This window comes from Plecotus auritus (genome assembly GCF_963455305.1).
Source record: "Plecotus auritus genome assembly, chromosome: 5".
Classification (NCBI taxonomy): Eukaryota; Metazoa; Chordata; class Mammalia; order Chiroptera; family Vespertilionidae; genus Plecotus; species Plecotus auritus.
Window position 1 is genome coordinate 9,943,650 of NC_137776.1, and position 27,496 is coordinate 9,971,145.

At 45.0% G+C, this 27,496-nt stretch overlaps 1 protein-coding gene across 1 annotated transcript in view; it reads left to right on the plus strand.

Annotated features, from left to right (window-relative positions):
- LOC308248554 (aldehyde oxidase 4-like) overlaps window positions 1–26,566 on the plus strand; it is a gene marked incomplete at both ends in the record, with an annotated part of 76,749 nt that extends 50,183 nt beyond the window's left edge. Inside the window, 14 exons of the mRNA XM_080668670.1 lie at window positions 1,560–1,693; window positions 3,552–3,639; window positions 3,957–4,043; window positions 4,228–4,419; window positions 5,859–6,086; window positions 9,478–9,573; window positions 11,304–11,432; window positions 17,099–17,173; window positions 18,051–18,103; window positions 18,529–18,643; window positions 20,105–20,170; window positions 22,175–22,360; window positions 24,551–24,718; window positions 26,513–26,566. Coding sequence (XP_080524796.1) covers window positions 1,560–1,693; window positions 3,552–3,639; window positions 3,957–4,043; window positions 4,228–4,419; window positions 5,859–6,086; window positions 9,478–9,573; window positions 11,304–11,432; window positions 17,099–17,173; window positions 18,051–18,103; window positions 18,529–18,643; window positions 20,105–20,170; window positions 22,175–22,360; window positions 24,551–24,718; window positions 26,513–26,566 — 1,671 coding nt within the window. The remainder of the gene's footprint in view (window positions 1–1,559; window positions 1,694–3,551; window positions 3,640–3,956; window positions 4,044–4,227; window positions 4,420–5,858; window positions 6,087–9,477; window positions 9,574–11,303; window positions 11,433–17,098; window positions 17,174–18,050; window positions 18,104–18,528; window positions 18,644–20,104; window positions 20,171–22,174; window positions 22,361–24,550; window positions 24,719–26,512) is intronic.
- Between the last annotated feature and the right edge of the window lie 930 nt (window positions 26,567–27,496).

The window sequence follows — 27,496 nt, forward strand, 5'->3', positions numbered from 1 at the left end:
TCTGGGCTCTGAATGGATAATGTATATGTCCTAAGGTCACTATTAATATTATTATTTTTTACATTTTTTAAATTGATTTCAGAGAGGAAGGGAAAGGGAGAGAGATAGAAACATCAATGATGAGAATCATCGATTGGCTGCCTCCTGCACAGCCCCCATTAGGGATCGAGCCTGCAATCTGGGCATGTGTTCTTGACTGGAATCAAACCTGGGACCCTTCAATCCACAGGCCAATGCTCTATCCACTGAGCCACACCAGCTAGGGCGGTCACCATTAATATCTACCTGGGATACAGTGAGTCGGCTCCATGACAGCAGGCATTTCCCAGGGCACTAGTACTCACAGCTCAGCGCCCAGAACCTGGGGCAGTATCAAAAGAAGGCTCAGCAAGGACTTGGATGGACATTTCTCCAAGAAAGTCTATGAATGACTAATAAGCACGTGAAAGAATGTTCAGCATCATTAGTAGGAAATTCAATTAAAAACCACAGCAATACCACGTCACACCCACTAGAACAGCTATAATCAAAAGGACAGACAGTAGCAAGTGTTAGTGAGGAGGTAGGAAATTAGAACCTTCACCCACTGCTGGTGGCCATGAGAAACAGCACTTTGGAAAACAGCTTGGCAGTCTCTCAGGATGTTAAAAATAGGGTGACCATATAACCCAGCAGTTCTACGACTAGGTATCTACCCAGAGAAATGAAAACACATGTCCACACAAAAACTTATACATGGATGTTCATAGCAGCATTTTCACAGTAGGCAAACATAGAAACAATGCCATAGCCCGACAACTAATAAATGGATAAAATATGTGATATATCAATACAATCCTATATAATAAAGAGGTAATATGCAAATTGACCATCACACCCTTGCACAGATGGCCATCCTCATGTGATCACAAGATGGCCTCCACAAGATGGCTGGCAGGGGAGGGCAGTTGGGGGCGACCAGGCTGGCAGGGGAGGGCAGTTGGTTAGAGCATCGTTCTGTATACTAAAAAGGTTGCCAGTTCAATTCCAATTTTGGCACATGTGAGAGGCACCTGATCGATGTTTCTCTCTCTCATCAATTTTTCTCTCTCTCTTTCTTCCTCTTTCTCTAAAATCAATAAAAGCATATCCTTGGGTGAAAATTTTAAAAAAAAGAATGGAGTACTGGTACATGCTACAACATGAATGAACCTTGGAAACAATGTTAAGCAAAAGAAGCCCGTCACAAAAGGCCACCATTGTATTATTCCACGTATATGTAAAGTTCTAAACAGGCAAATCTGTAGAGACAGAAAACAGATTAGTATTTGCCTAGTGGTGGGGCATTAGAGGGAGTTGAGGTTAGGGGGAGCTCAGAAGTGGCTGCTTAATAGATACAAGGTTTCTTTGGGGATACTTAAAATATTCTAAAATTGGATAGTGATGATGGTTTCACAGTTCTGTAAATGCTGTATTAGCTGAAGTACTGATAGTCTTTTACTATGCAGAGGGGAAGTACATGGATGAGGAAATAGCCTATTAAATTGCACTTTGTGACTTTGGGGACTTATCTCTTGCAGGAATTTGTAGCTGCAGCACTTAACATCCCAGAGAATAGAGTCACCTGCCACATGAAAAGAACAGGAGGAGCATTTGGGGGGAAAGTGAGCAAGCCCTCCCTGCTGGGAGCTGTCAGTGCTGTGGCTGCCAACAAGTAAGAGTCGCGGTGCCAGCTATTAATGTCAGAAGTCCTAGCGGGACAGGTGCCACCCACGTCCTTCCAGCCCTGCATCCACCCCAGGGTTCACTCCATTGGTCACAGGCTGTCACTTCCAAGGGGTGTGGTTAGCATGAGGGTGAAGGGACACTGCTCTACCCACGCTCCAACCATCAGGGTCACCATAGGCAAGGCGCCTCAGTGTCCTCCCTGGTAAAGTGGAGAAAGTAATATCTACCTGGTTCACAAGATAGTTGTGTGGAATAAATGCAATCACTATAGATGTTGACTGGTGCCCAGACATAACTGTGTATTATTTCTTTGTGAACTGCATTGACTTTCAATCTTTAAAATGTTTGTTTTATCTTTTGAATATATTTTATTCATTTTTTACAGAGAGGAAGGGAGAGGGATAGAGAGTTAGAAACATCGATGAGAGAGAAACATCCATCAGCTGCCTCCTGCACACTCCCTACTGGGTATGTGCCCGCAACCAAGGTACATGCCCTTGACCAGAATCGAACCTGGGACCCTTGAGTCCACAGGCTGACACTCTATCCACTGAACAGAACAGGCTAGGGTTATTTTAACAATTTAAAACAAACATTTTGCCCTAACCCAGTGGTCGGCAAACTCATTAGTCAACAGAGCCAAATATCTATAGTACAACGATTGAAATTTCTTTTGAGAGCCAAATTTTTTAAACTTAAACCTCTTCTAACGCCACTTCTTCAAAATAGACTCTCTCAGGCCGTGGTATTTTGTGGAAGAGCCACACTCAAGGGGCCAAAGAGCCACATGTGGCTCACGAGCCGCATTGCCGACCACTGCCCTAACCGGTTTGGCTCAGTGGATAGATCGTCAGCCTATAGACTGAAGGGTCCTGGGTTCAATTCTGATCAAGGGCACGTACCTCGGTTGCAGGCTTTTCCCTGGCCCCACTGTCACCTATTCTCAGGTGAGAATTTTAAAATAAATAAATAAATAAATAAATTGTTAAAATAAATCAAGCTAAGGTGGCTGAATGGAGGGCGGGTCAAAGCCCCAGCCTTACAAGGGACACATTTTGTGATGAAACACAGCAGGGTCAGCTGCTGCCTGGGAATGTTCACTTAACCTCGACATCATCCAGGTGGAATAACCAGACACATTAAGAGCAGGAATAGCCATGACTTTTTGCAAACCTCTTACGTACCAGAGTTCAATAAGTATGTTCAGGACAAACGTAACTTATCCCAGGCTATCGCTGCGGAAAGAAACACTATGAGCATCATAGTTCACTGGCACTTTCCAACCACAGCAAAGCCTGTCCTGTGAGCAGAGGTGCAGGCACGGGGAGCATCCCCTCCGAAGCCAGCGGGGTCCTCCACGGGCACTTTCTGATGGGGAGTCTGCATGCAAGGGGGACAGAACTCAAAGGAGTATTGATTGGTTCTCAGTCCTTACAGCCTCAGCATTCCCCTTTGGCAAGTGTTTTAATGCCCCTTTTAATATCCAACGTGAACATCATCATACTATAACCTACTAATTCACACAATTGCAAAATCCTCATACAATGCCTTAATGTCATATAAAAAAGAAATAAAAACAAAGTAACATAACTAAATAATGTATTATTTCAACATCAAAATTCTCAGACATGACTAAATCAGGATAACATTCATAGGGGTTTTTATGTTTGTGTTTGTTTTGTTACGTTTTAATGTCCCCACAAACTTCCAGAATGTTGTTTAAGGTATGTTACTACCCCCATGGAAAACCACTAAGTTAGGTTATGTCCAGTCCCCTTTTGCCAGCTCCATGTTTCTACACCTTTATGAAGCCCCCAGCGTATTAACAGAGTCACTTCCTATAGGACTGGCCGCCCAATCCGGTTTGTTCTAGAACGTGGTGATGACATGCTGATAACTGCTGGCCGCCACCCACTCCTCGGAAAATACAAAGTGAGTAAGACCAAAAATTTTAGGAGACTGCTGAAAATATTGTCCAGGGTCAACCAATCCATCATAAAACAACTACCAAATTCCATACCGACTGCAGGGGTGTTTGGGTGCTACCCAAAACCAATCAGAACTTTCTGTTGGGATCCCACGGTCTCCCTGGGCAACATCCTCAGTGTTCCTCTGATGACTGTCACATCAAATCATGTTCATAAGCTGCGCATGGACTGACAAGTGCAGTTGGATGTGTTTGTTTGTGTACAGCAGGATCTGGTTGTAAAGAACTGCTGAGAAAATGGTTTTGTCATATCACTTTGCAGATTGGATTCATGAACAACGGTGTGATCAAAGCTGCCGACATTGAATATTATATCAATGGTGGATGCACCCCGGATGAGTCTGAGTTGGTAAATAAGGGCTATGCCCTCCCTGTAGGTTACCCATTGAGTTGTGTGTGCTACACTTTATTTGCATGGATATTTGTCATACAAATTAGAGAAAATTCTGTGAAGGGTTTGTGTTAGAGATAGAAGTTGGATAACTGATTTTGAATGTTTGACAGATGTGAAGTTCGGTTTTGTTTTCATTCAGGTGATAGAGTTCGTCGTGCTGAAATCTGAAAATGCGTATCATATTCCTAACTACCGGTGCCGGGGAAGGCCTTGCAAAACAAACTTGCCATCCAACACTGCCTTTCGGGGATTTGGCTTTCCCCAGGTTTCAGTGGTAGTTGAAGCTTACATAACTGCTGTGGCATCTCAATGTAACTTACTCCCTGAAGAGGTAGGTAATCAGTCAGAATCCCCTTACAAATCTCTGCCATCAATGGTTCAAATATATATTGAGCACCTACAGACAGCATTACATTAGCTTGTAAGATTCAATGAAAGTAGATAGTTTATGTATCAATAAGCTTTTACTGTGCAACACGTCAATCAAAACTTAGTGGATTAAGTCCTGGCTCAGTGGTCGGCAAACTCATTAGTCAACAGAGCCAGATATCAACAGTAAAATGATTGAAATTCCTTTCGAGAGCCAAATTTTTTAAACTTAAACTTCTTTAACGCCACTTCTTCAAAATAGACTCGCCCAGGCCGTGGTATTTTGTGGAAGAGCCACAGTCAAGGGGCCAAAGAGCCAAATGTGGCTCGTGAGCCGCAGTTTGCCGACCACTGCCCTAGCTGGTTTGGCTCAGTGGATAGAGTGTCCACCTGCAGACTGAAGGGTCCCAGGTTTGATTCCAGCCAAGGGCACATGCCCGGGTTGCAGGCTCCATCCCCAGTGGGTGGCATGCAAGAAGCAGCCAATCAATGATTCTCTCATCATTGATGTTTCTATCTCTTGCTTCCTCTCTGAAATCAATAAATTTATATATATTTAAAAAAAAAAAAACTTAGTGGATTAAGACAACAAATAGTATTTCTTCTGATTCTGTGGGTCTGCTGCTAGGTAGCTCTTCTGGTCTGGCTCAGCTTAACTGGAGTTTTATGGTCCAAGACAGATTCACTTCCATATCTGGTGGTTATTGACTGATTAGTCTAAGTGATGTCGCAGCTGGGAAGGCTGGTCTCTGCTCCACAGGGTCTCTCAGCCTCCAGGAGGTTAGCCCAGATTAGTTCTCATCGTGGTTCATAGATTTTCCAGGAGAAGTAAGACCATGACAAGCCCAAATGCAAGCACTTTTCAAGTCTCTGCCTGCATTACATACGTGTTGTCCCGCTGTCCAAAGCTATTCACATGGCCAATCCCAGAGTCAGTGTGAAACCACCCAAGGGCATGGCTAGGGAGATTGGCATCATTCCAGCCATTTGTGCAAACATCCTACCATAGTTCAGATTTTAAGGAGCTAATCTGAGAACAGTTAAGAATAAAGAAACATTGTGTAGAAGTAAAAGAATTTTGAGTCAGGAGAAATTTGTCTCACCACTAACGAAACTTGTCACAGGACTTATAATACACATACTGTTTCTCAGGATTATTGCAAAGTTGTTGAGATCATACACTTAGTCTACAGCCTGGAAGATATGATGTGTTCAACAGTAGTTTCTATTGTTATTATCATTATGTTTATATGTTTGCATTTGCACTTACATATTTATATCCATTTAAATAGTTGTTCTTTTTTTTAGAAAGACTTTCTTCATGTCAGGTATATAACAAAAACACATGTTTCACAAATGGAATAGCATGTATGCTTGAAATGCTTTTTTCTTGTCTTTCAGGTTAAAGAAATAAATATGTATAAGAGGATTAGCAAAACAGCCTATAAGCAGACATTTAATCCAGAGCCCTTGCGAAGATGCTGGAAAGAGTGTCTGGAGAAATCTTCATTTTATGCTAGGAAAAGAAATGCTGAGGAATTTAACAAAAATAATTATTGGAAGAAAAGGGGGCTTGCTGTGGTCCCCATGAAATATACCATTGCCCTCCCTGAGGCCTACTACAATCAGGTGAGGTTGGGAGAAATGAGTCTTGAGGTATGGGGTCAAATTTCAAGTCCATGTAAGAATTGGAGGGAACAAGAAGATCCCTTTCCCTCTTTCCTAACTTCTCAGTGACAGCAGTAGGGTCATTTGAAGACAGAGCTTTCAAAACACTGAAAACAGACAGAGGTGCTCCATTCTCACAGAAACCCAGAGTCACCATACTGGGCTCCATGACTACACAGGGTCACCATACTGGCCTCCATGACTACACAGGGTCATCATACTGGGCTCCATGATTACACAGGGTCACCATACTGGGCTCCATGACTACACAGGGTCATCATATTGGGCTCCATGACTACCCAGAGTCATCATACTGGGCTCTATGACTACTGTGCCTTCTTTTCAGTTTTACCTTAAACAGTTTTTAGTGAGGTTCTATTTCTGTTTCTGTTATTTATGTATTTACTTATTTATTTTCTTTTTTTTTTTTTTTTTTTTTTTTTTTTAAAGGACCTGTCTTGGTTTTTTTTTTGTTTTTTGTTTTTTTTTTAATATATTTTATTGATATTTTTACAGAGAGGAAGGGAGAGGGATAGAGAGCTAGAAACATCGATGAGAGAGAAACATCGATCAGCTGCCTCCTGCACACCTCCCGCTGGGGATGTGCCCGCAACCAATGCACGTGCCCTTGACCGGAATCGAACCCAGGACCCTTCAGTCCGCAGGCTGACGCTCTATCCACTGAGCCGAACCGGTTTCGGCTACTTATTTATTTTCTTATTTATTTATGTATTTTCTTTCTTACTTGTTTCTATCCCCCATCAATCTCTGAAATACCCCATAACCAAACCCACACAAAGAAGAGAACACAGGTCCCTGCATGGTTTCAATGAAGGGTGCCCCATTCCCCTTCTGTCCACTCCCCTCCTCAGAGTCCACTCACAAGGTAGGAAGCAAAATGAGAAGGAGGGGTGGGAGCAGATGATCAATCCTTCTCCCCAGGGAATATTTCTGAAGCCAGAACAACACACAGACCATCTTTGAAGGGAAAAATTCAGTGGACTCTCAACAGTTGCTTAAATTATCTATTTTAATGTTATTTAACTGTGTATGACGACAAAGAACAAGCTTCTTATAGTTCTGATGCCTGTATAAAACACAAGTGAATTTGGGAATTAAATGAAAGTCGTACTGTAAATGCCAGTAATATTCAAAATAGTTACATTAACTTAACATGGTTGGTGATGTTGCTTTTCCAAAACTAAATCCTCACGCAGTTCTGGCTGCTGCTGCATTTTAAGTCGTTTTGCAGTCTTAATCCTAAATGTCTGTGTAGGGTGTGATGACTCACCATCTCACCTCTTGTCTCTAATATGCCCCATCAATTACAGTTGTCCTGCTTGGTGCTTATACAATCATCAACATAAAATCTAACACGGACTCTGAAAGCATGTGGCAATACCGTTGAATATGGTCATCATTACTCTTGTTAGATGGTCATGAAGTGAAAATACAAAGTTTAAAAGTTCCTGTAGAGACCTTGATAGTCCTGATACTACAGTCTCAAACCAGGAGACTGGCGTAGCTAAATTAGTTGAATATATACTATATACATATATACATATTTTTTCAACTTACCTGAGGATATGGATGGATTTTTTAAAATTGATTTTAGAGAAAGGAAGGGAAGAGAGAAAGAAACATTAATTAGTTGCTTCCTGTACTCGCCCTGACCAGGAATTGAACCTACAATCTCTTTGGTGTACAAGATCATGCTTCAACCAACTGAGCCACTCAGCCAGGGCTAAATTAGTTGATGTTTTGAATTTGTAGTGGAGGGTCACAGGCATCAACGTGGGGATAGAGGTCCCAAGGCGAGAGATGCAAGGTTCTGGGCCATGTGCATGAGCATATGGTGGGAATTGCTAAAGAAAAATTCTAATGACTTGCAGAACAACCCGACATAGCCCAGCCTCCTCCCTCCCTCCCTTCTCAGTCCGGTTTCTGGAGCCACATGTCCAGCCCCACAGAAGGACAACAGCATTTAGCCTGAAGGAGGCAGCACAGCATGGGTGTGGAGGACGCTGGGCTCAAGTTAGAAGTTGTGGGTTCCATTCCTGACCTTACCACAAACTAGGCACCAGGTTTGGCCAATCCTCTCCTTGTTTAGGCTTCTATTCCTTCACATGAAAAGTGGAAATTATGGACTAAACCTATAGATCCCAAATCTGACCAATCATCAAAATCACCTGGGAGCTTGAAATAACAAGGGGGGAAGGAATTAATCTGGCTTCCACCTCCAGCCTTCAATTGAATTGGAATTTCCTGAATGGGGCCACACCCCTCCCCACCATCATTCTCAAGGTCAGCAGCATCTGGAAGCTATTAAAACATCTCAAGGGTCTTCCAGTTCCCCTAGTAGCCAGTGGAAGCTTTGCTGGGAAATGGACTTATACTGGTTCCATTTGCTTTAAAATCAATTTTTATGTTCAAGGGGAAAGAATAATAAAATATTGTACAGGTGGTGCTTTGGAGAGGTCGCTTCCAAGGCAGCCACACAGGCCTCCAACAGGCCCGCAGAGGGTGGGTGTGGGGATGAGCTGCCATTCGTTGCTCACAGCAAGCATGTCAAACTCAAAGGCTAACACAGGCCAAATAAGCAAGGTTTAAGTGTATGTGGGCCGCAAAAAAACAAAAGCTTCAATTTTCATACGTTTGTTTCGATAGAGACATGCTGAATGCAAAGGGCTAAAATAAATGAGTAATCATTAACATAAAATAATAGAACATTTTAATAAAAATTAATATTTTTCTTGAATAGTAACTTACCAGACACTGGATAACTGTACAAATTAATAAGCATAATGCAAATAAGCCTATTTCTCTTGTCCTCCAAAAGCAAAATATTTCTTGTTGCGCACACCAAACAAGTCAGTCCAAGATTAATGACGTGGCAATTGTCTGCTAAAATATTTGCTGCTAGTATTAGTGGAGAGAAATGGTGCACCTGTGCGGAAGGCGTGGAAGGAAAATGAATGCAACACGATTACAGTAATCAGTCATTAGCGAACATAGTTCATTATTAATAATTATGTATAACAGGATATTGTAAAAATTAAATAACGAAATTTTTATTAGAATGTTTCTTACATACCGTTATATTGGCTGGGCCACAAAAATATTTATTGTGGGCCACATGAGGCCCGTGGGCCGCAAGTTTGACATGCTTGCTCTACAGGGGTGGTTTCTAAGATTGGAGGGTGCTAAAGGGGTTGTCTGTAGCCACCAATAATAGCTTTCTTCTCCAGTATGAGAGATTGACTCAGTGAAGCAAACCATTCATCTGGCAACCTCAGCTAAACGTGGGCAACATTTGGTTTTTCCAACTGGTTTTATAATTATTCCCCGTCAGGCCGCCGCTCTCGTCCACATCTACACTGATGGCTCTGTCTTGGTGATTCATGGTGGCTGTGAAATTGGACAAGGCCTCTACACCAAAATGATCCAGGTGAGATAAGCATCCATTTTTCCACTGTGGAAGACTGTCACACCAGACAGTCAGCTTCTTGTTGAGCAGGAGAAATGCCATCACACTAAATGCACAGGTCAATTACAGCATTCATTTTGACATCAGGAACACATGAATGCAGGAGACTGATGGAAGTGCGTATTAGAATTGAGAAAATATGTTATATTATTCTTCCTGCATACTAAAGACCAAGACCCATCAGGTCTTCTGAAAAATGTGATTCCAGTTTTCAAAGATAAAATATTTTTCGGCTTTATGGCAAATGCTCAAAGCTACATTGTGATCATGCAAATCTTCATTAGAAATGAATGTGCTTAATAGAATGAGAAATTATGTTCTTATTATTCACAATCTACTTAGCAACACCAATGCTGGGTCATTATGTGTGCTAATTCAAAGCAATCTTCCTAATACTGTTGTTGAAAGAGCAAGAGATTATTTGCAACAGGAAATTTTCTCTTTTTAAAATATTAAATAAGGATTTGTTGAATATGAAATTTGAATAAACATTGTGAGTAGCCTGGTCAGTGTGACTAGGTGGTTGAGCATCCACCCAGGAACCAGGAGGTCTCAGTTCAATTCCCAGTTGGGGCACATGCCCAGGTTTCAGGTTAGATTCCCAGTAGGGGGAGAAAGGGAGCAGTCAATCGACGATTCTCTCTCATCATTGATGTTTCTATCTCTTTCTTCCTCTCCCTTCCTCTCTCTGAAATCAATTTTAAAAAACATATAAAAACAATGTGAGTGGGAGGGGACAAAGCTTTTATCTTTTTAAAAAATATTTTTTTTATTGATTTCAGAAAGGAAAGGAGAGGGAGAGATAGGAACATCAATGATGAGAATCATTGATCGACTGCCCCCTACTGGGGTTGAAGCCTGCAACCCAGGCATGAGCCCTGACTGAGAATTGAACCAGGGACCCTTCAGTCCGCAGGCGGATGCTCTATCCACTGAGCCAAACCGACTAGGGCCAAAGCTTTTCTCTTAATGAGAAATAGAAGATAGTTTCTTTAAGGAAATACTATTACTGAATAGTGTGCTTGGAATTAGAAAATCACAAAAATCCACAGAGCCTTCTTTGAACATACCTTGCTTCTTTAAAACAAAACCCTTCTTTATACCTACAAAATGTCTGTGGGACAAACACAGTCTGCTAAATGTAGGTAAGCCACGAGGAGAAGATGAAGGTAAAACAATAAGACGGAGACCTCAGTCTGGCCTGTGTGAGTCCTACTGAACTGATGTCTTAGAATGACCATATGCCACATGGCTTCTATGAAACTGGTATAAAAGAAAGCACATGGTATGGATCTTTTACAGTGTCATTGAAAACCTTCAAACTCAGAATCTACATGTACCAAGACCCAAGATGCTATCTTACGTGTTTATCCCAAAAGGATTGCCAGAATTTATTGCCAGAACTCAGTTCAAAAAAAGATTAGCCCGGCTGGCATCGCTCAGTGGCTACACATCGACCTATGAACCAGGAGGTCACAGGCACATGCCTGGGGTGGCAGGCTCGATCCCCAGTGCAGGGCATGCAGGAGGCAATCAATCAGTGATTCTCTCTCATCAATGATGTTTCTATCTCTCTCTCCCTCTCCCTTCCTCTCTGAAATCAATAAAAAGGAATTTAAAAGCTTTCAATTTGGGGGGAGGGAGGCTTAGAGTCAATGATATCAATAGTGGTTTTCATTTGCTTCTGGCAGGTTGCTAGCCGTGAACTGAACATCCCCGTCTCGTATATCCACCTGTCGGAGACAAGCACAGTCACGGTGCCCAATGCCTCCTTCACAGCAGGGTCCATGGGGACAGACATCAACGGGAGAGCGGTGCAGGTGACCTTTCTTTCATTTCTCAGTCACCCAGTGACAGTTCTGGAAACAACCTTGCCCCACCCCCTCTCTTATGGGAACTGAAATTGAAGCCTAGGAAGGTCAAGCCGCTGGTTTTAGGCGCTCCGCTAAGAGGCTGAGAGACTTCGAGTGGTTGAAGCTTCCTCTGTGGGCCTCTTCTTCCCTCCCCTTGAGGGAAATCTGCCTGTAATTTTTCTAATCAACCTAAGATCATTAAGAACTCATCAATCGCTTTTATTTGCATAAACCATCACATTCAATAATTAAAATGTTCAGTCCAAAATTCCAAAATATACTTCCAATTGCAGTGTCTCTGCTACTTAACAGCTTGGGCCTGCAGGTAGAAAGGGGGTGGGGCTGGCCTCTCTGATTTCCCTCCCTGCACCCCCGCCCCCCATAAGCTTCCTAGCCTACAGTTCAGACCCTTATAAAGTCTAAGAAAGAGAAGGCACAGAGGAAAGAGGCAGAACACTCTAGGCTGGCATTGGTGTGACCTGGCCTTGTTACACCTGACTCCTTCCCTGGTGGATGCCAGGGTGAACTCCTTAGAGAGTCCCTTCTGAACAACGATAACAAGGGCAGTGCCGCTCCTATGGCTTTTCCACTTGTGACCTGTTCCAGCCTCAACCTAAGCCCCAGACCTCCTCCAGCCTCTTTCTGCTGAGGCACCTCATCCCTTGCAGGAAGCCCTTACAGATGGGGTCCTTTTAAAAAGTGGCGATTAGAGGGTGCCAGGAGTCAGGAGGAGGGGCAAGTGGGGAATTATTGCTTCGTGGTTATAGAGTCTCTGTTTGGAGTGATGAAAAAATATTGAAAATAGTAGTGATAGTTGCACGTACCAAAAAAAATATGTATATATATATATATATATATATATATATATATATATATATATTCTATATAATAAAGAGGTAATATGCAAATTGACCATCACTCCAACACACAAGATGGCCGCCCCCATGTGGACACAACATGGCCACCACAAGATGGCCGGCAGGGGAGGGCAGTTGTGGGCGATCAGGCCAGCAGGGGAGGGCAGGTGAGAGGGACCAGGCCTGAAAGGCAGGGCAGTTGGGGGCGACCAGGCCAGCAGGGGAGGGCAGTTAGGGACGACCAGGTCGGCAGGGGAGGGCAGTTGGGGGCAACCGGGCTTGCAGGGGTGTGGTTAGAATGTGATCAGGCTGGCAGGAAGAAGTGGTTAGGGGCAATCAGGAAGGCAGGCAGCCAAGCAATTGGGAGCCAGCAGTCCTGGATTGTGAGAAGGATGTCTGACTGCCTGTTTAGGCCCGATCCCTGTGAGATTGGGCCTAAACCGGCAGTCAGACATCCCCTGAGGAGTCCAGACATCCCCTGAGGAGTCCAGATTGGAGAGGGTGCAGGCTGGGCTGAGGGACACCCACCCCCAGTGCATGAATTTCATGCACCGGGCCTCTAGTATATATATATATATGAATAAGATTATTTTAAAGTCCATGGGTAAAGTTCAGCTGACAACAGAAACCTTCTTCTAGGACTATGTAAATGTTGCCAGGCACATTTGAGACAAAATAAAGTTCTTTATCTGAAGTCTAAAAATATAGGAAGTCTCAGAAGGGAGCCTTTCCACACACTGGCTTCCATAGTCTAGTTTGGGCAGAGCACTCCTTAGAAGGAAAGGAGTGACAACTTGTCACCTGGTCGCCCTTCAGACCGCCTGCAGCTCTTCAACGGGCTCCCTGGTGGGTTGATTACCAAGCGTTTCAGAGGCTCACTAAGGGTCGCGAGGCTCCAGGTTCTCTGTCAGCAATCACTTTAGACTTTCAGAGGGAACATATGGCGATAGCTGAGGCCTCGTTGGCTGCAAAGACAACAGTGGCTCCAACCTTGATGTAAATAGACTGCCCGTCCGTGAGGAAGGTGAATCTGTTCAGAACCCCAGAATCCTTTTTAAATCCCAAGTCATTTCTATGGGAGTAAAGTGTAGGAAATGGCTAGAGAAGAAAAATGACTTGTAGAAAAAATCTTGAATAAATCCAAGTTAAATGCAAGACTTAATGGATTAAGTAAATCAATAAGCATTAGTACATTGATGGCTACCGAAATAGAGATAAGCTACCTATTAAATACCACAAAGCAACGAAAGCAGTAAGTAGGGAAAACTAATTCCATTTTGGTTTTGTCTTCATCATGTTTTCTTAAACTGGAATGGTTAAATATAGAGAATTCAATAAAATAGAAAAAATTTACCCCAGGCAGCACCCACACCACAGGTTCCACCCCGACGCATGTCCCTTTGAAGGCCATGCAGGGAGGCGGAGTACAGCATCTCCCCCAGAAATGGCCCGGGACTTCCCAGGGCTGCTGCAGGCTGCCTTTCACCCAGAGGCTCGTGTGCAGCAGTAGACATGGATCTGCAGGCCCCCAACTCTAGAGGGCACGCATCAAGCCCGTTGAGTGGCTGTGGAGTGTCTCTCGCTGGGTTTGCGATGGAGAAAGCCCTTCCTGCCACTCCATCCTGAGAAGATGGAGATCCCAGCACACCAACCTGCTGCAGTGCAATCCTGTCCCTCACTCCACCCTTCCAGCCTCTTCAGCTCCAACCCTTTGATACCACTGATGAGGCGGGTGAGGAACAGTCTGTGGCCACTTTCTCTGCAAGACCTGCTTAGGAGGGAGAGCACCCCCATTTGGATTAAGGGGCTATTTGTCAGCTATTGCGCCAGTCTCGTCCTTTTGAGTCCTTAGCCTAAAATTAGTCAGATAATGAATAATAAAGTATTAGGTAATAATAAATAAAGAAAATAGAATAAAAAGAAGGAAACATAATGGCAAGTGTCATGAATCGAAATAAAGGAAGTTATGGAAAGAGAGAGTGCAAGTGTCAGGGCGACCTTGGGCAGCCAGGAAACCAGGCTAGGCACTGGCTGGTGACCCTTGAGCCTGGGCTGAAGGCAGCAGGGACAGGAGCCCTCCGTGTAGGGACTTGGAGCAGACGGAGCTCACTTATTGTGCTTGAGGAGCTGCAAGGGTCAGCATGGTTGGAGCAGAGGGAGCCAAGGGGAGGGAGGTGGATGAAAATGTTAGGTCACTGGGGTGAGGTTGGGGTATAAATACTCATTGTTAAAACTGGGAAAGTGGTCTGAGAGGAAATATTGTACTATTCTCTCCACTTTGTGTATATTGAAATCTTCTCTAATGCAAAGAAAGCCAGAAAACTTTGTATCTGGCGCTTTGAGCTCCAATAGGGAGAGATGACTCTACTAAGAAATATATGGTGAAAAAACTCTCCACACACAAAAAGGAATTCAGATGTCACAGAAGAATGACAAACGGTCTCTGCTATACCTCACTCTGTTCAAGGGAAAACTTACCTTAGCGGAGCATTAGACTGTTGGGCATAAAGTTATGCGCAAGAATGTATGGTCAGGTCACAAGAGGAAAGCCATCTGATATTTGAACAGGCAGGAACTGTGTGACTTGGGTTTGCCTTGGGTGTATTACTCTTTTGGAAGGCATGCATTTGTAATGAGGTCAGTGATTGAAGACTGAATGAACCAGCAAAGATAGATTTATGAATGCAGGGATCTCCTGAATGTACAAGAAGCCAGAGACCATTTCCCAGAGAAGGGCAACTGAAGGAACAGAACAGAAGAAACAGAAACCAATAGAGGGCCTGAGGGGTATTCTGAGTCTGAGAAGAATACGTTAAAGGCACACGTGAAAGCAGATTTGTATTCAAATTAAGAGAGGAAGCCAAAGCCCAGCCCGTGTAGCTCAGTGGTTGAGCACTGATCTGTGAACTAGAGCAAGTATGTCAAACTCGCAGCCGGCGAAGTACATGTCCTGTAGCAGGTTGAGACTTTTTCCACCTTCCAAGCAGCAGTTCAGCTTCAGGAAAACATTATCCATCAACTAAATTAATGTCATTTCAAATTTCATTGGTATATACTAGTAGCTTAGTCTGCACACTTTGTCATTTTGGTTTTTCCTTTGTAGACATAAAAGAGCTATAACCCTAAGGCAGCTCTACCTAGCTTTATGTTAGCATGTATTTAAACAACTTTATAATCCTATCTAATAAAAGAGTAATATGCAAATTGACCATACCTCCGCTACACCCACAAGCCATGCCCATCAGCCATGCCCACCAGCCAATCAGGAGGGAATATGCAAATAAACCCAACCAAGATGGCTTGCAGCCACAGAGAGCAGGAGGGAGGCTTGGGTTTCCCTGGCAATGGAGGAAGCCAAGCCTTTTGCCTGCCCTTGCTGGCCCAGGCCTCCACTCAATGCTACAAAGTTTCAATTATAGAAGATAAATAAATCCCAACAGAAATGGCTGCCACCACGGAGTGAGCAGAAGGCTTGGCTCCACTCCAGGCTACAAAGTTTCAATTGTAGAAGATAAATAAATCCCATATCCCAGGGCCTCCGCTTGGGTCACCAGGGGGCATGGCCGGCCTGCAAACCACCACAGGCCCCTCGCCCAGGCCTCCCCACACCCCAAGGGAACCCCCATCCTGATCCGGGACACCCTTCAGGGCAAACCAGCTGGCCCCCACCCATGCACCAGGCCTCTATCCTATCTAATAAAAGAGTAATATGCAGATTGACCATCACTCCAACACACAAGATGGCTGCTCCATGTGGTCAAAGATCCTGCCCCCATGTGGACACAAGATGGCCACCACAAGATGGCCAGCAGGGGAGGGCAGTTGGGAGGGACCAGGCCTGCAAGGGAGGGCAGTTGGGGGCAATCAAGCCTGCTGGGGAGGGCAGTTAGGGGTGACCTGACCGGCAGAGGAGGGAAGTTGGGGGTGACTGGGTCTGCAGGGAAGGGCAGTTGGGGGGGACCCAGGCCTCCAGGGAAGAGCAGTTGGGGGGTACCAGGCCTGCAGGGGAGGGCAGTTAGGAGCGACCAGGCTGGCAGGGGAGCAGTTAGGCATCAATCAGGCTGGCAGGGGAGTGGTTAGGGGGTGATCAAGCTGGCAGGCCGAAGCGGTTAGGGACAATCAGGAAGGCAAGCAGGCGAGCAGTTGGGAGCCAGCAGTCCAGGAGGGGTCCCAGATTGGAGAGGGTGCGGGCTGGGCTGAGGGACACCATCCCCCCTCCGTGCACAAATTTCGTGCACCGGGCCTCTAGTAAAAAATAATTTTAACACTGCAGGATCCACAAGAATATTTGTTTCTTTCAAAGGGGTTCCATACATTGTTCAAGTTTGAGAAATTCCGCCTGAAGGACTAGGAAGCAGTTTACAAACTGGCATCTACGTTTGAATTGATTTAAATATTGAATATTTTGCTACTCCCTGTGCCTTTCATTTCCCATGTCATTTCAAATACTTATTTTTTTAATTTCTTTGTTAATTAAGGTATTACATATGTGTCCTTATTCCCCCATTGCCCCCCTACCCCCCACTCATGCCCTCAACCCCCTGGTGTCTGTGTCCATTGGTTATGCTTATATGCATGCATACAAGTCCTTTGGTTGATCTCTCCCCCTTACCCCCACCCTCCCCTACCTTCCCTCTGAGGTTTGATGGTCTGATCGATGTTTCTCTGTCTCTGGACCTGTTTTTGTTCATCAGTTTATGTTGTTCATTATATTCCATAAATGAGTGAGATCATGTGATATTTACCTTTCTCTGCCTGGCTTATACTTATTTTTAGAATGCTTGCCAAATTCTCATGGCCCGTCTCCAGCCAGTCATCAGGAAAAACCCGGAGGGAAGCTGGAAGGACTGGGTGAGTGGTCTGCCTTATCCTGCCAGAGAAGGCAAATGCATCCGGATAGGTAGGTAAAGCCCTCAGCACGTGGCTGGTTGGTGGTGCCCACGCAAGAAGCAAAGCATTTACTAGCACTCGCTTCTGCTTTTCTGAGAGTGAGAGGGAGTCTGTGTCCATCCCGTGGCTTCACTGAAGAGCCTCGTTTCTCACCACGTGACAGCGGCCTAGCTCTGCCGTGGAACACACGTGGCGCGGCGCCCTGCGCTGTCACTGCCCCTCTGGGCGCAGGCTCCGCCCAGCCTCAGGGCCTGGGTTTCCCCCCCCGAGCAATGGAGATCACAGCAGCAATCTCTGTTAGCAAAAGGTTACTCTGTTTTTAATAATAATTATTACAATTCTCATCATTATTATTATTTCCAACTCTACCCAGTTTACTCCGGCAGGGAAGGTGATATAATATACTGAGACAGCCAATCAAATTACATGGAAAAAAGCTGGGTAAAAATACATACACACATACTACATAGATACATACATGCACACAGAGACACTTCTGTACACATGTGTTTGTATATGTGTATGTACAGATACACCTACCTGTGTATACGCCTATTGCATATGAATAAGGCCTAGTCTCTCCCTCTCTCTAATTTAAAACACCAAAAAGGGTGACAAAATAATAAACTTTACACTGTGCGGCTCTACAGGGTCCCAGGGCGCAGCTCGAGCTGCCATAGGCAGCGCCCTTGGGAAGCACGGCCTGTGCGTATACGCAGCCTCAGTCTCGCTCGGGGTGAAGGCGCAGAGGGTGCTGCACACAGAGGAGGCAAGCCCAGCACGGAATTTCACTGCTGTCCCCACACTTACATTTATTTGTGTCAATCATCCCTTTCAGATTGCGAAAGCCTACGAAGAAACCATCAGCCTGTCCACTACAGGATATTACAAGTAAAGGATGCTTTTACGTTGGTGTAGATGACACTTAGTCAGGGATGGCGTGGGCTCCTCATGAACAGATACCTGCTAATTACTGGTGCTCAGCTGTGCCTGGTGTCAGCCCTTCAGTCGTGGGCCGGGGGATGTGGGAGGAGAGCTCGGGGAGGCCAGGGACCCTTGGCGCCTCAGCGGTTTCTCAGCCAGAAGGAACACCCCTGTGACCTAGCACAGTAGCTGCATGGTGGAAAGTAGGGCTCAGACACCAATGGGCCTTCTTCCTGTGTCTGGGCTGGGACCCTTGGAGGAGGAGGAGAAGGTGAGAGAGGCCTTCGGTGCTGGGGTGAGAGCTCTGTTCATCTCCAGGACCCAGAGCGCCACCCAGGATCAGACCACAAGAGGGGAAGGAGCCTTTCTTTCCCTCGGGTTTCTCTTCGCAGAGGCTACCAGACTTATATGGACTGGGAGAAGGAGGAAGGGGAGCCTTACCCATATTTTGTTTATGGAGCAACCTGTTCTGAGGTGGAAGTCGACTGTCTGACTGGGGCTCACAAGGTAGAGAGGGGGGTGGGTGTTCCCCACCTTCACAGAGTGTGTCTATGGACACATTTTCTATGTGTGGATAATAATCACCCTGACCCTGCCCGTGGGGAACCGGGGACCAGTAGATAGTTGTAGTGAAGATCTATCTACACTAATAAAAGAGAAACATGCAAATTGACCATCACTCTGCTACGCCCACCAGCCAATCAGAACGAGTATGCAAATTAACCCAACTAAGATGGCGGCCGCCACGGAGCTGGAGCAAGCAGGAGGCTTGGGTTGCCCTCAGCGACGGAGGAAGCCAAGCTTCCCGTCCACCTTGGTCTGCCCTGGCCTCTGCTCAAAGCTACAAAGTTTCAATTATAGAAGATAAAATAAATCCTAGATACCTGCTTCCAGCTGGCCCTGGCCTATGCTTGGACTGCTGGGGGGCGTGGCTGGCCTGCAAACCACCACAGGCCCCTTGCCCAGGCCGCCCCATGCCCCAAGGGAACCCCCACTCTGATCCGGGACACCCTTCAGGGCAAACCAGCCGGCCCCCACCTGTGCACCTATCTAATAAAAGAGTAATATGCAAATTGACTGTCACTCCAACACACAAGATGGCTGCCCCCATGTGGACACAAGATGGCCACCACAAGATGACCAGCAGTGGAGGGCAGTTGGGAGGGACCAGGCCTGCAAGGGAGAGCAGTTGGGGGCGATCAAGCCTGCAGGGGAGGGCAGTTAGGGGTGACGAGGCTGGCAGAGGAGGGAAGTTGAGGGCAACCAAGCCTGCAGGGAAGGGCAGTTGGGGGGGGGGGGAGACCCAGACCTGCAGGGGAGGGCAGTTGGGGTGGACCAGGCCTGCAAGGAAAGTAAGTTGGGGCTGACCAGGCCTGCAGGGGAAGGAAGTTGGGGGCGACTGGGCCTGCAGGGAAGGGCAGTTGGGGAGGACCCAGGCCTGCAGGGGAGGGCAGTTGGGGGGGACCAGGCCTGCAGGGTAGGGCAGTTTGGGGGGACCCAGGCCTGCAGGGGAGAGCAGTTGGGGGGACCAGACCAGCAGGGGAAGGCAGTTAGGGATGACCAGGCTGGCAGGGGAGGGCAGTTAGGGGTGACAGGGTCAGCAGGGGAGGGCAGTTGGGGGGGACCAGGCCTGCAGGGGAGGGCAGTTTTGGGGGACCAGGCCAGCAAGGGAAGGCAGTTAAGGGTGACCAGGCTGGCAGGGGAGGGCAGTTAGGGGCAATCGGGCTGGCAGGGGAGTGGTTAGGGGGTGATCAGGCTGGCAGGCAGAAGTGTTTAGGGGCAATCAGGAAGGCAGGCAGGTGAGCAGTTGGGAGTCAGCAGTCCTAGATTGTGAGAAGGATGTCCCAGATTGGAGAGGGTGCATGCTGGGCTGAGGGACACCCCCCACCACCCCCATGCATGAATTTCGTGCACTGGGCCTCTAGTTTTTAAATAATCTTTTCCATTCTGCATGTTCTCTTGGCACAGCTCCTTAGGACGGACATCTTCATGGACGCCGCTTTCAGCATAAACCCAGCCCTGGACATCGGGCAGGTGCGTGGCACCAGACCGCCCCGTGGGGTCTTTGGGTCAATTCCATTCAGAACATTATTTCCCAGAGTTCTCCAAATGCTTATACCTACTACAAGTACTCTGCAATATATGTCATATATTGCACACACACAAATAGATTAAAAAAATTGAAAGAAAATTCAAGTAAAAGTTAGCAGTGGTTGTCTTTATGTGGCAGAAATATGTGTGATTTATCCTGCTTTATAATTCTCCATGCCTTCTAATTTTTATTCAACAAATATTAATGTTTATAACTAGGGGATATTATATAAGTGCATAATAATAAAGCCCCATTCATATTCATATACACATTGAATTTAAGTAGACTGAACAATTTAGAGAAATATAAGGGGAAAAGAAATGCTTAAAAACAATTTCTCTCTGGCTGAATTTCTGATTTATATCTCACAAGTAAGTAAATTAACACACCCAAAATCTTTTTAAGCTTTAAGTTAAAGCCTTTCCTGCTGTTGGTGTAGCTTTGCTTCCCCCCTGTAGCCTTGTTACTCAAAGTGGGGCCAACAGGCCAGCCACATCAGTGCACCCCCAACCTGCCAACCAGGCCCCAGTTTAGACCTGAGTAGCTGGACAGGTTGAGCATTTGGCTTCAAACCCAATAGACAGACATGTGGTTTCATCTGCCAACAGCTTCCTGCCTTCCTGACTCCTAAGGAGCTGGCTGACTGAGATTGGCCAATGGGCTGAGGGGCAATTTAATTGGTCCCTCAGTGTTTCTCAAAGTGCGGCCTCTGACTCAGCAACAAAAGCACCTACCATGTTTATTGGAAATGTGGGTCCCTGTGCCCACCCAGACCCACTTCTCCATCAAAAGTTTGCTGGGTGGGGATGTGTAATCTGCCCATTTAACCTGCACCTGAAATTCATCCTAAGTCTGTAAAGTTTGACACCCACAGCTGGCCTCAGGCCCCACCTCTCCTTCGCCTTCCTATCTGCTCCTACCAGCTTGTTCCTGCCTCTTTATTGATTAAGCAAAGGCCAAAAGGGAAATGTTATGATCAGAAAAACCATACATTTGTCCCATTGGGAAAGGAAAGAAAAAACCAGAAATGTGTTAGACTGGAACTCTTGGACTTTAATCTTTTCCTTTAGGGGCAAGCATTTGGAAATATCCAAATTTAGCATTTAAATTTGTTTACTTTATTCTGTAATTTTGAATTTAAAAGAATGCAACATGTAACTCTCCTTCAATTTTTTAACATTGAGGCAGATATCCCCTTTAAAGGGGACTATAAACCCTTTTTCCTCAAAGCATAGTAGTTTGTAAGTAGAACTCAAATGGCTTTTAATAAAACATATTTAATTTAATTAAAATATTTTTTCAACCCACCTTGTTTAAGTCTGATCTACTCTCCATCATAATTTATAAAAGGAAGCAAAAAAATCCAGATAGTATAATAAATATAGTGCCCCAGTTCCATTTACATTTACTTCGTTCACATTCCTTTAACGTTAGCTTCTTTTTCATATAATTCAATGAACATTTTTTGAGAATGTATGTACCAGGCACTATGCTAAGAACAGAACACAAGAAGGCCAAACCTCATAATGCTTGTAAACCAGTGAGAGACCGAGTGGAGAGAGAGAGAGAGAGAGAGAGAGAGAGAGAGAGAGAGAGAGAGAGGAGAGAAATAGGAGTTTGCCAAGTGGACAAGCTGAGGTGGGGAGCAGTAAAGAGAGAAACTGCCCTTACCAAGAATTGGAGGGTTGAATGAATCTGCTGGGCTTGGAGAATCCCCCAGAACTTGACGAGTGCTGAGTCCCTGGAATGTGAGGTACCTGGGCAAGAAGAGATAATGCTGGGGCCAGGCAGGATGGCAAGCAGCAGATGCTGAAAGACCCTTTGTAAGTTCACTGCAATGCTTTCAAGAATGACTTACTATGGTTCAGAGCTCCATTTGCAATCACATTGGGATATATTTTCAACCAACATCATATGCTTATAAACTGTGACATTTTTGCCTGTAGATTGAAGGAGCATTTATCCAAGGCATGGGATTATATACCATAGAGGAACTGAAATACTCCCCAGAAGGTGTGCTTTATTCTCGGGGTCCTGATGACTACAAAATCCCCACCGTCACAGAAATACCAGAAGAGTTCTATGTTACTTTGGTGCGGTCCCGAAATCCCATAGCCATTTACTCATCCAAGGTAAGAACTCAACACCTCTATTCGTTTGCCAGCGCTGCCATAACAAAATACCAGTTGGGGTGGCTTAAGCAACAGAGATATATTCACTCACAGTTCTGGAGGCTGGAAGTGTGAGATCAAGGCTTAATTTATTCGGAGATTTCTCTTTGGCTTGCAGATGTCCATTCTCATTGTGTCCTCACATGATCATCTTTCTATATGGCACATATATCGGATCTCTCTCTCTCTCTCTCTCTCTCTCTCTCTCTCTCTCTCTCTCTCTCTCTCTCTCTCTCTCGTCCTAATTTCTTTTTCTTAAAAGCACACCCTAAAGACCTCATTTTAACTAAATTACCTCTCTAAAGACCTTATCTCCAATTACAGTCACATATTGAGTACTAGCGGTTAGGACTTCAACATGTAAATTGGAGAGGAGCACCGTTCAGCCCATAATAACCTGCTCCTTCAAGAAATAATGAAACAGTCTGCTGAATTTTCTTTCTTCTTGGAATTGCAGGTCCCAGAGGGAGATGGGGGAGGGGAGAGCAAACTCATGGCAGAGTGTACTCACTGCCTTCAGAACCCCAAGTGGAGTCTTCATTCTTGAGAGAGATCATGAAATATATTTAAATAAAACAAGAAGTCAAACATCTTGGTTCATGAGGCTAAGTGCCACTGGGAGGTAAAGCTGAAGTTGTAGGCCAATTTCCCCAGCCCAGAGCCTTCTTTTCTGCACCCTTCCCACATGTCCTCCAGACTCAGTTCTTTCTTCCTCACAATGCCTCTGCCCACCCTCTCCCCAAGTCAGAAAGGGCTTTCAAACAAGTTTCTCACTGAGGTTGATTTGTCTGAGTTATTAATAGCCACTGATATAAGAGGTGTTGACACACATGCTCCACGCAGTGGGGTCTAACTGACCCATGTAGACTTGCAGCAAAGATTGTCCAACACATGTACAAAAGCACACCTTCTCCAACTTAAGTGCCATCCTGAGCCCACATCTGGCCAGACTCATGGCAACTTCAACCTCGGGTTTTCAGGAAACTACCTCTGTTTCTCAGGAGTAGGTCAGAGTTGGGAGGAAGATGAGACTTTCTATATGAATAGGCCCTCTCTCCACTTCTGCACCAGACTTGGCCAGGGATATCTCTAAAGACTGTCCTGACACAACCCTGCCTCTTGGGGTCTAGCCCCTCCCTGCCAGTTGTGCTCCAAATAGGGCACAGGACCTCTCTGCTCTCGCCCCCTCCTCCTCACCTCACAGGAAACCCCTTCTTTTGCCAGCTGCACCTTTTCCTCCACATTTGCCTCAGAGTAAAAACCACAGCCTGGGGTAGTCTTTATCTGCTTTGGGCCCTTTGTCCCATCTCTCTACTAAGGCCCTGGACACAGACCAAGGACCAGACTCCTTTGAAGAAAGAAAAAAGAGTACAAGAAGCAAAGGAGGATTATTCAAAATATAATGCCCTCACACTGTTCATTCAAAATCATGCAGCACTCGCCAGGGAAGTGAGCACAAAGAGAATTTCAACGTCCACTCTTCAGAGGCAACACCTCACTTTCTTTCAAGCTCAGCTACAAAGATTGTGGTTCTTTTGCTGAGGGTTTGAATTAAACACAAATGGCCTAGAGCCGTGGTTGGCAAACTGGGGCTCGCAAGCCACATGCGGCTGCTCTTTGGCCCCTTGAGTGTGGCTCTTCCACAAAATACCACGGCCTGGGCGAGTCTATTTTGAAGAAGTGGCATTAGAAGAAGTTTAAGTTTAAAAAATTTGGCTCCCAAAAGAAATGTCAATCGTTGTACTGTTGATATTTGGCTCTGTTGACTAATGAGTTTGCCAATCACTGGCCTAGAGCAACGATTTTCAGCCACAACACACCAGGTGGAAATCTCTGGTCTAGAGGCCAAATTAAAGTACTCTAGAGGGCACCAAGGGCTCCTGGTCTTCTTGACCTGGGCAGGGAAACAGGTGTTTTTAGCTGCCCTGCTACCCTGATGTCCTGGGGCATTTTCATTGACTACTCCCCACACACACCTATCGGCATGGGGGGATGGGTTCTGGCAATTCAGATGCACCCCACTCTGAGGGTTATAAAGCCAGAGGAAATGCGTGTGCATGAGAGTGTGCGAGTGCTTGTGTGTGTGTCAACACCAACTAGTAATCCTGAAGGAGCCATGCCTTCCTGACGGCCTTCTGCCCTCCTTCTCAGGGATTGGGTGAGGCTGGAATGTTCATGGGAACCTCCGTGTTCTTCGCCATATACGATGCAGTGGCTGCTGCCCGAAGAGAGAGGGGGTTGGCCAACACCTTCACCCTAAACAGCCCAGCGACGCCTGAGGAGATTCGGATGGCTTGTGTGGATCAGTTCACTGACATGGTAAGGGTGGCGAGGAGAGGCCCCTGCTGGGATCCCTTTTCCATGGCTTTCAGGGTCTCGGTATGAATTTGGTATCTGTTACGAATTCTAGGGCAGGTTAGTCTTTTCCAATGGAAATTCTCTTTTTTCCTCCACTTGCTGCTTCCTAGATGCTCCAAAGCAGCTGCCTGCAAAGTGAGTGAACCTCTTAAAATGAGGTTTCATTGTTTCCAGCCCCAAAGAAAAGCACACTCAATTGAGTCAGTGCTGATAGCAAATGGTATATATTTTCGTTTGTTTCCAGGTGGTTTTTATTTCTTCCTTGATTTCAAAAAAAGGGGGGATAGGGGACATCTGTAATACTTGCAACAATAAAGATAAATTTTTTAAAAATAGCAAATGGGCATGGTAGGTTATTTCTTTAAACATTTGGTCAGAATGCAGTTGATGTGGTATTTGAATTGCCTCGATAACCAAATTAGATTAAATAGATATCTGATCTGGTCAATTATTCGGAAAGTATCTTTCAAGCAAACTAATAAAAAATTTTTAATGAAAATATCAAGTCACTGGGCACATGTTAAAAGAACACAGTTTCATTTTTTTAGCTGCTGAAAATACATCTAGAACTATCAGAGACTATTTCTGTATTCAACTGCTTACTGCAGCCCTAAATGAGTCTGGTATAACATTAAACTGCAGTTTAGGCCTTTGACATTACAGGGCTTCTGGCTTTAAGATGCATTTTATGCCAAAACCGGTTTGGCTCGGTGGATAGAGCGTCAGCCTGCGGACTGAAGGGTCCCAGGTTCGATTCCGGTCAAGGGCACGTAACTTGGTTGCGGGCACATCCCCAGTGGGAGGTGTGCAGGAGGCAGCTGATCGATGTTTCTAACTCTCTATCCCTCTTCCTTCCTCTCTGTAAAAAATCAATAAAATATATTTTAAAAAAAAAAAGATGCATTTTATCCCCAAACATTATGAGAATGAGGAGATTTATGACTCAAGGTTTGAAAGAAATGTGAAAATTATAAGATTTTGGTAAGAATAAAATGGATACTGACTTGTTCTTTTTTAAAAAAAACAAACAATTTTTCTTCTGAATTACAACATTTTTCATATAACAAACAGAAAAGAAATTTCTTTTTCTGAAACAAAAGGAAGTTCTGGAGCCCAAGGCAGTCCAGTGATGCCATCAGGACCCAGGCTGCTTCCCTGGTCCTGCTTCCCCCACCCACTCCGGGTCCTGAGAGGGGGCTTTTGGTCTCCTGGTCACGGATGCTGGCTGCTCCCAGGAGTCATGACTGTGCTCCAGGCATGGTAGGGGGACAGAGACAAAGGCTAGGTGGACACGCCAGCAGAATTTGGACCTCTTTTTTATTTTTGCAGCTCTGAATTCCAGCTTTTATTTTACTGCAGTGATTTTCAGATTCTCTTCTTTGACCCATTTAATACATTTTTTGTTTTTTATTTTTCAATTACAGTTGACATTCAGTATTATATTAGTTTCAGGTGTACAGTACAGTACAGTTAGACATTTATATAACTTATGAAGCGATCCCCCCATATCTCTCATGTCCAACTGATGCCATACATCAGTTATTACAATATTATTGACTATACTCCCTATATTGTACTTGACACCCCCATAACTATTTTGTAACTGCCAGTTTATACTTCTTAATCCCTTCACCTTTTTCACCCAGCCCCCAAGCCTCCTTCCACCTGACAGTCATCAGTTTGTTCTCTGTTTCTGTTTTGTTTGTTCAGTATAACAACATTGTATTAGTAACCATTTACCTTTATCTTTTTCAGATTCCCAGAGATGATCCTTCAACATTTACACCTTGGTCCATCCATGTGTCTTAAATTTATCTTTTCTTTAGAAGATAAAAGAGTTTATGATTGCCCTTAAAATTCTCAAACCAGAGCAATATATAAGGTATTTCCCAAATGTCAATGATAATTTCAGCTTTTTTATCTTTTAATCCTCACCTGAGGATATGTTTTGTTGATTTTTAGAGAGAGGGGGAAGGGATAGAGAGAGAGAAGCATCGATATGAGAAAGAAACATCAAACAGTTTCCTCCCATACCTGCCCCAACTGGGAATTGAACCCACAACCTTTTTGATGTATGGGACAATGCTTCAACCAGCTTAGCCACCTGGCCAGGGCAATTTTAGCATTTTTTAATTACTCTCCATAGTTTTGGTCCCTGCATGATCATGTTTTAGGATGCAAATTTTCACTAAAAGGTATAATAAAGAATCAAAATTCTTCATTCATTTGTGTTATCCTGAAGATCTACAGCATCATGGGGGTTTTGTCTTAGTCCATGTCTTATAGAATACCATAGACTGGGTGATTTATTAAAAAAAAAAAAAAAAAACACAAATATTTATTTCTCACGGTTCTAAAGACCAGGAAGTCCAAGATCAAGGTGCCAGCAGATTTGGTGTCTGGTGAGCCCCTACTTCCTGGTTCACAGACTGCTTTCTTCTCACTGTGTCCTGGAAGGGACACAGGAGCTCTCTGGGGTCTCCTTTATAAGGGTGCTAATCCCATAGAAGAGGGTTTTGTCCTCATTAGCTAGTCGCCTCCCAAAGGTCCCACCTCCTAATACCATCACCTTAGGGGTTAGGCGTTAACATATGAATTTGGGGAGGACACAAACATTCAGTCCGCAGCATTCCATGCCTACCCCACCACCACCAAATTCATGTTCTCATATGCAGGCAAATTGCTCTCCAACTGTGAACCTGTGATATCAAACATGTTACGTGTTTCCGAAATGCATGG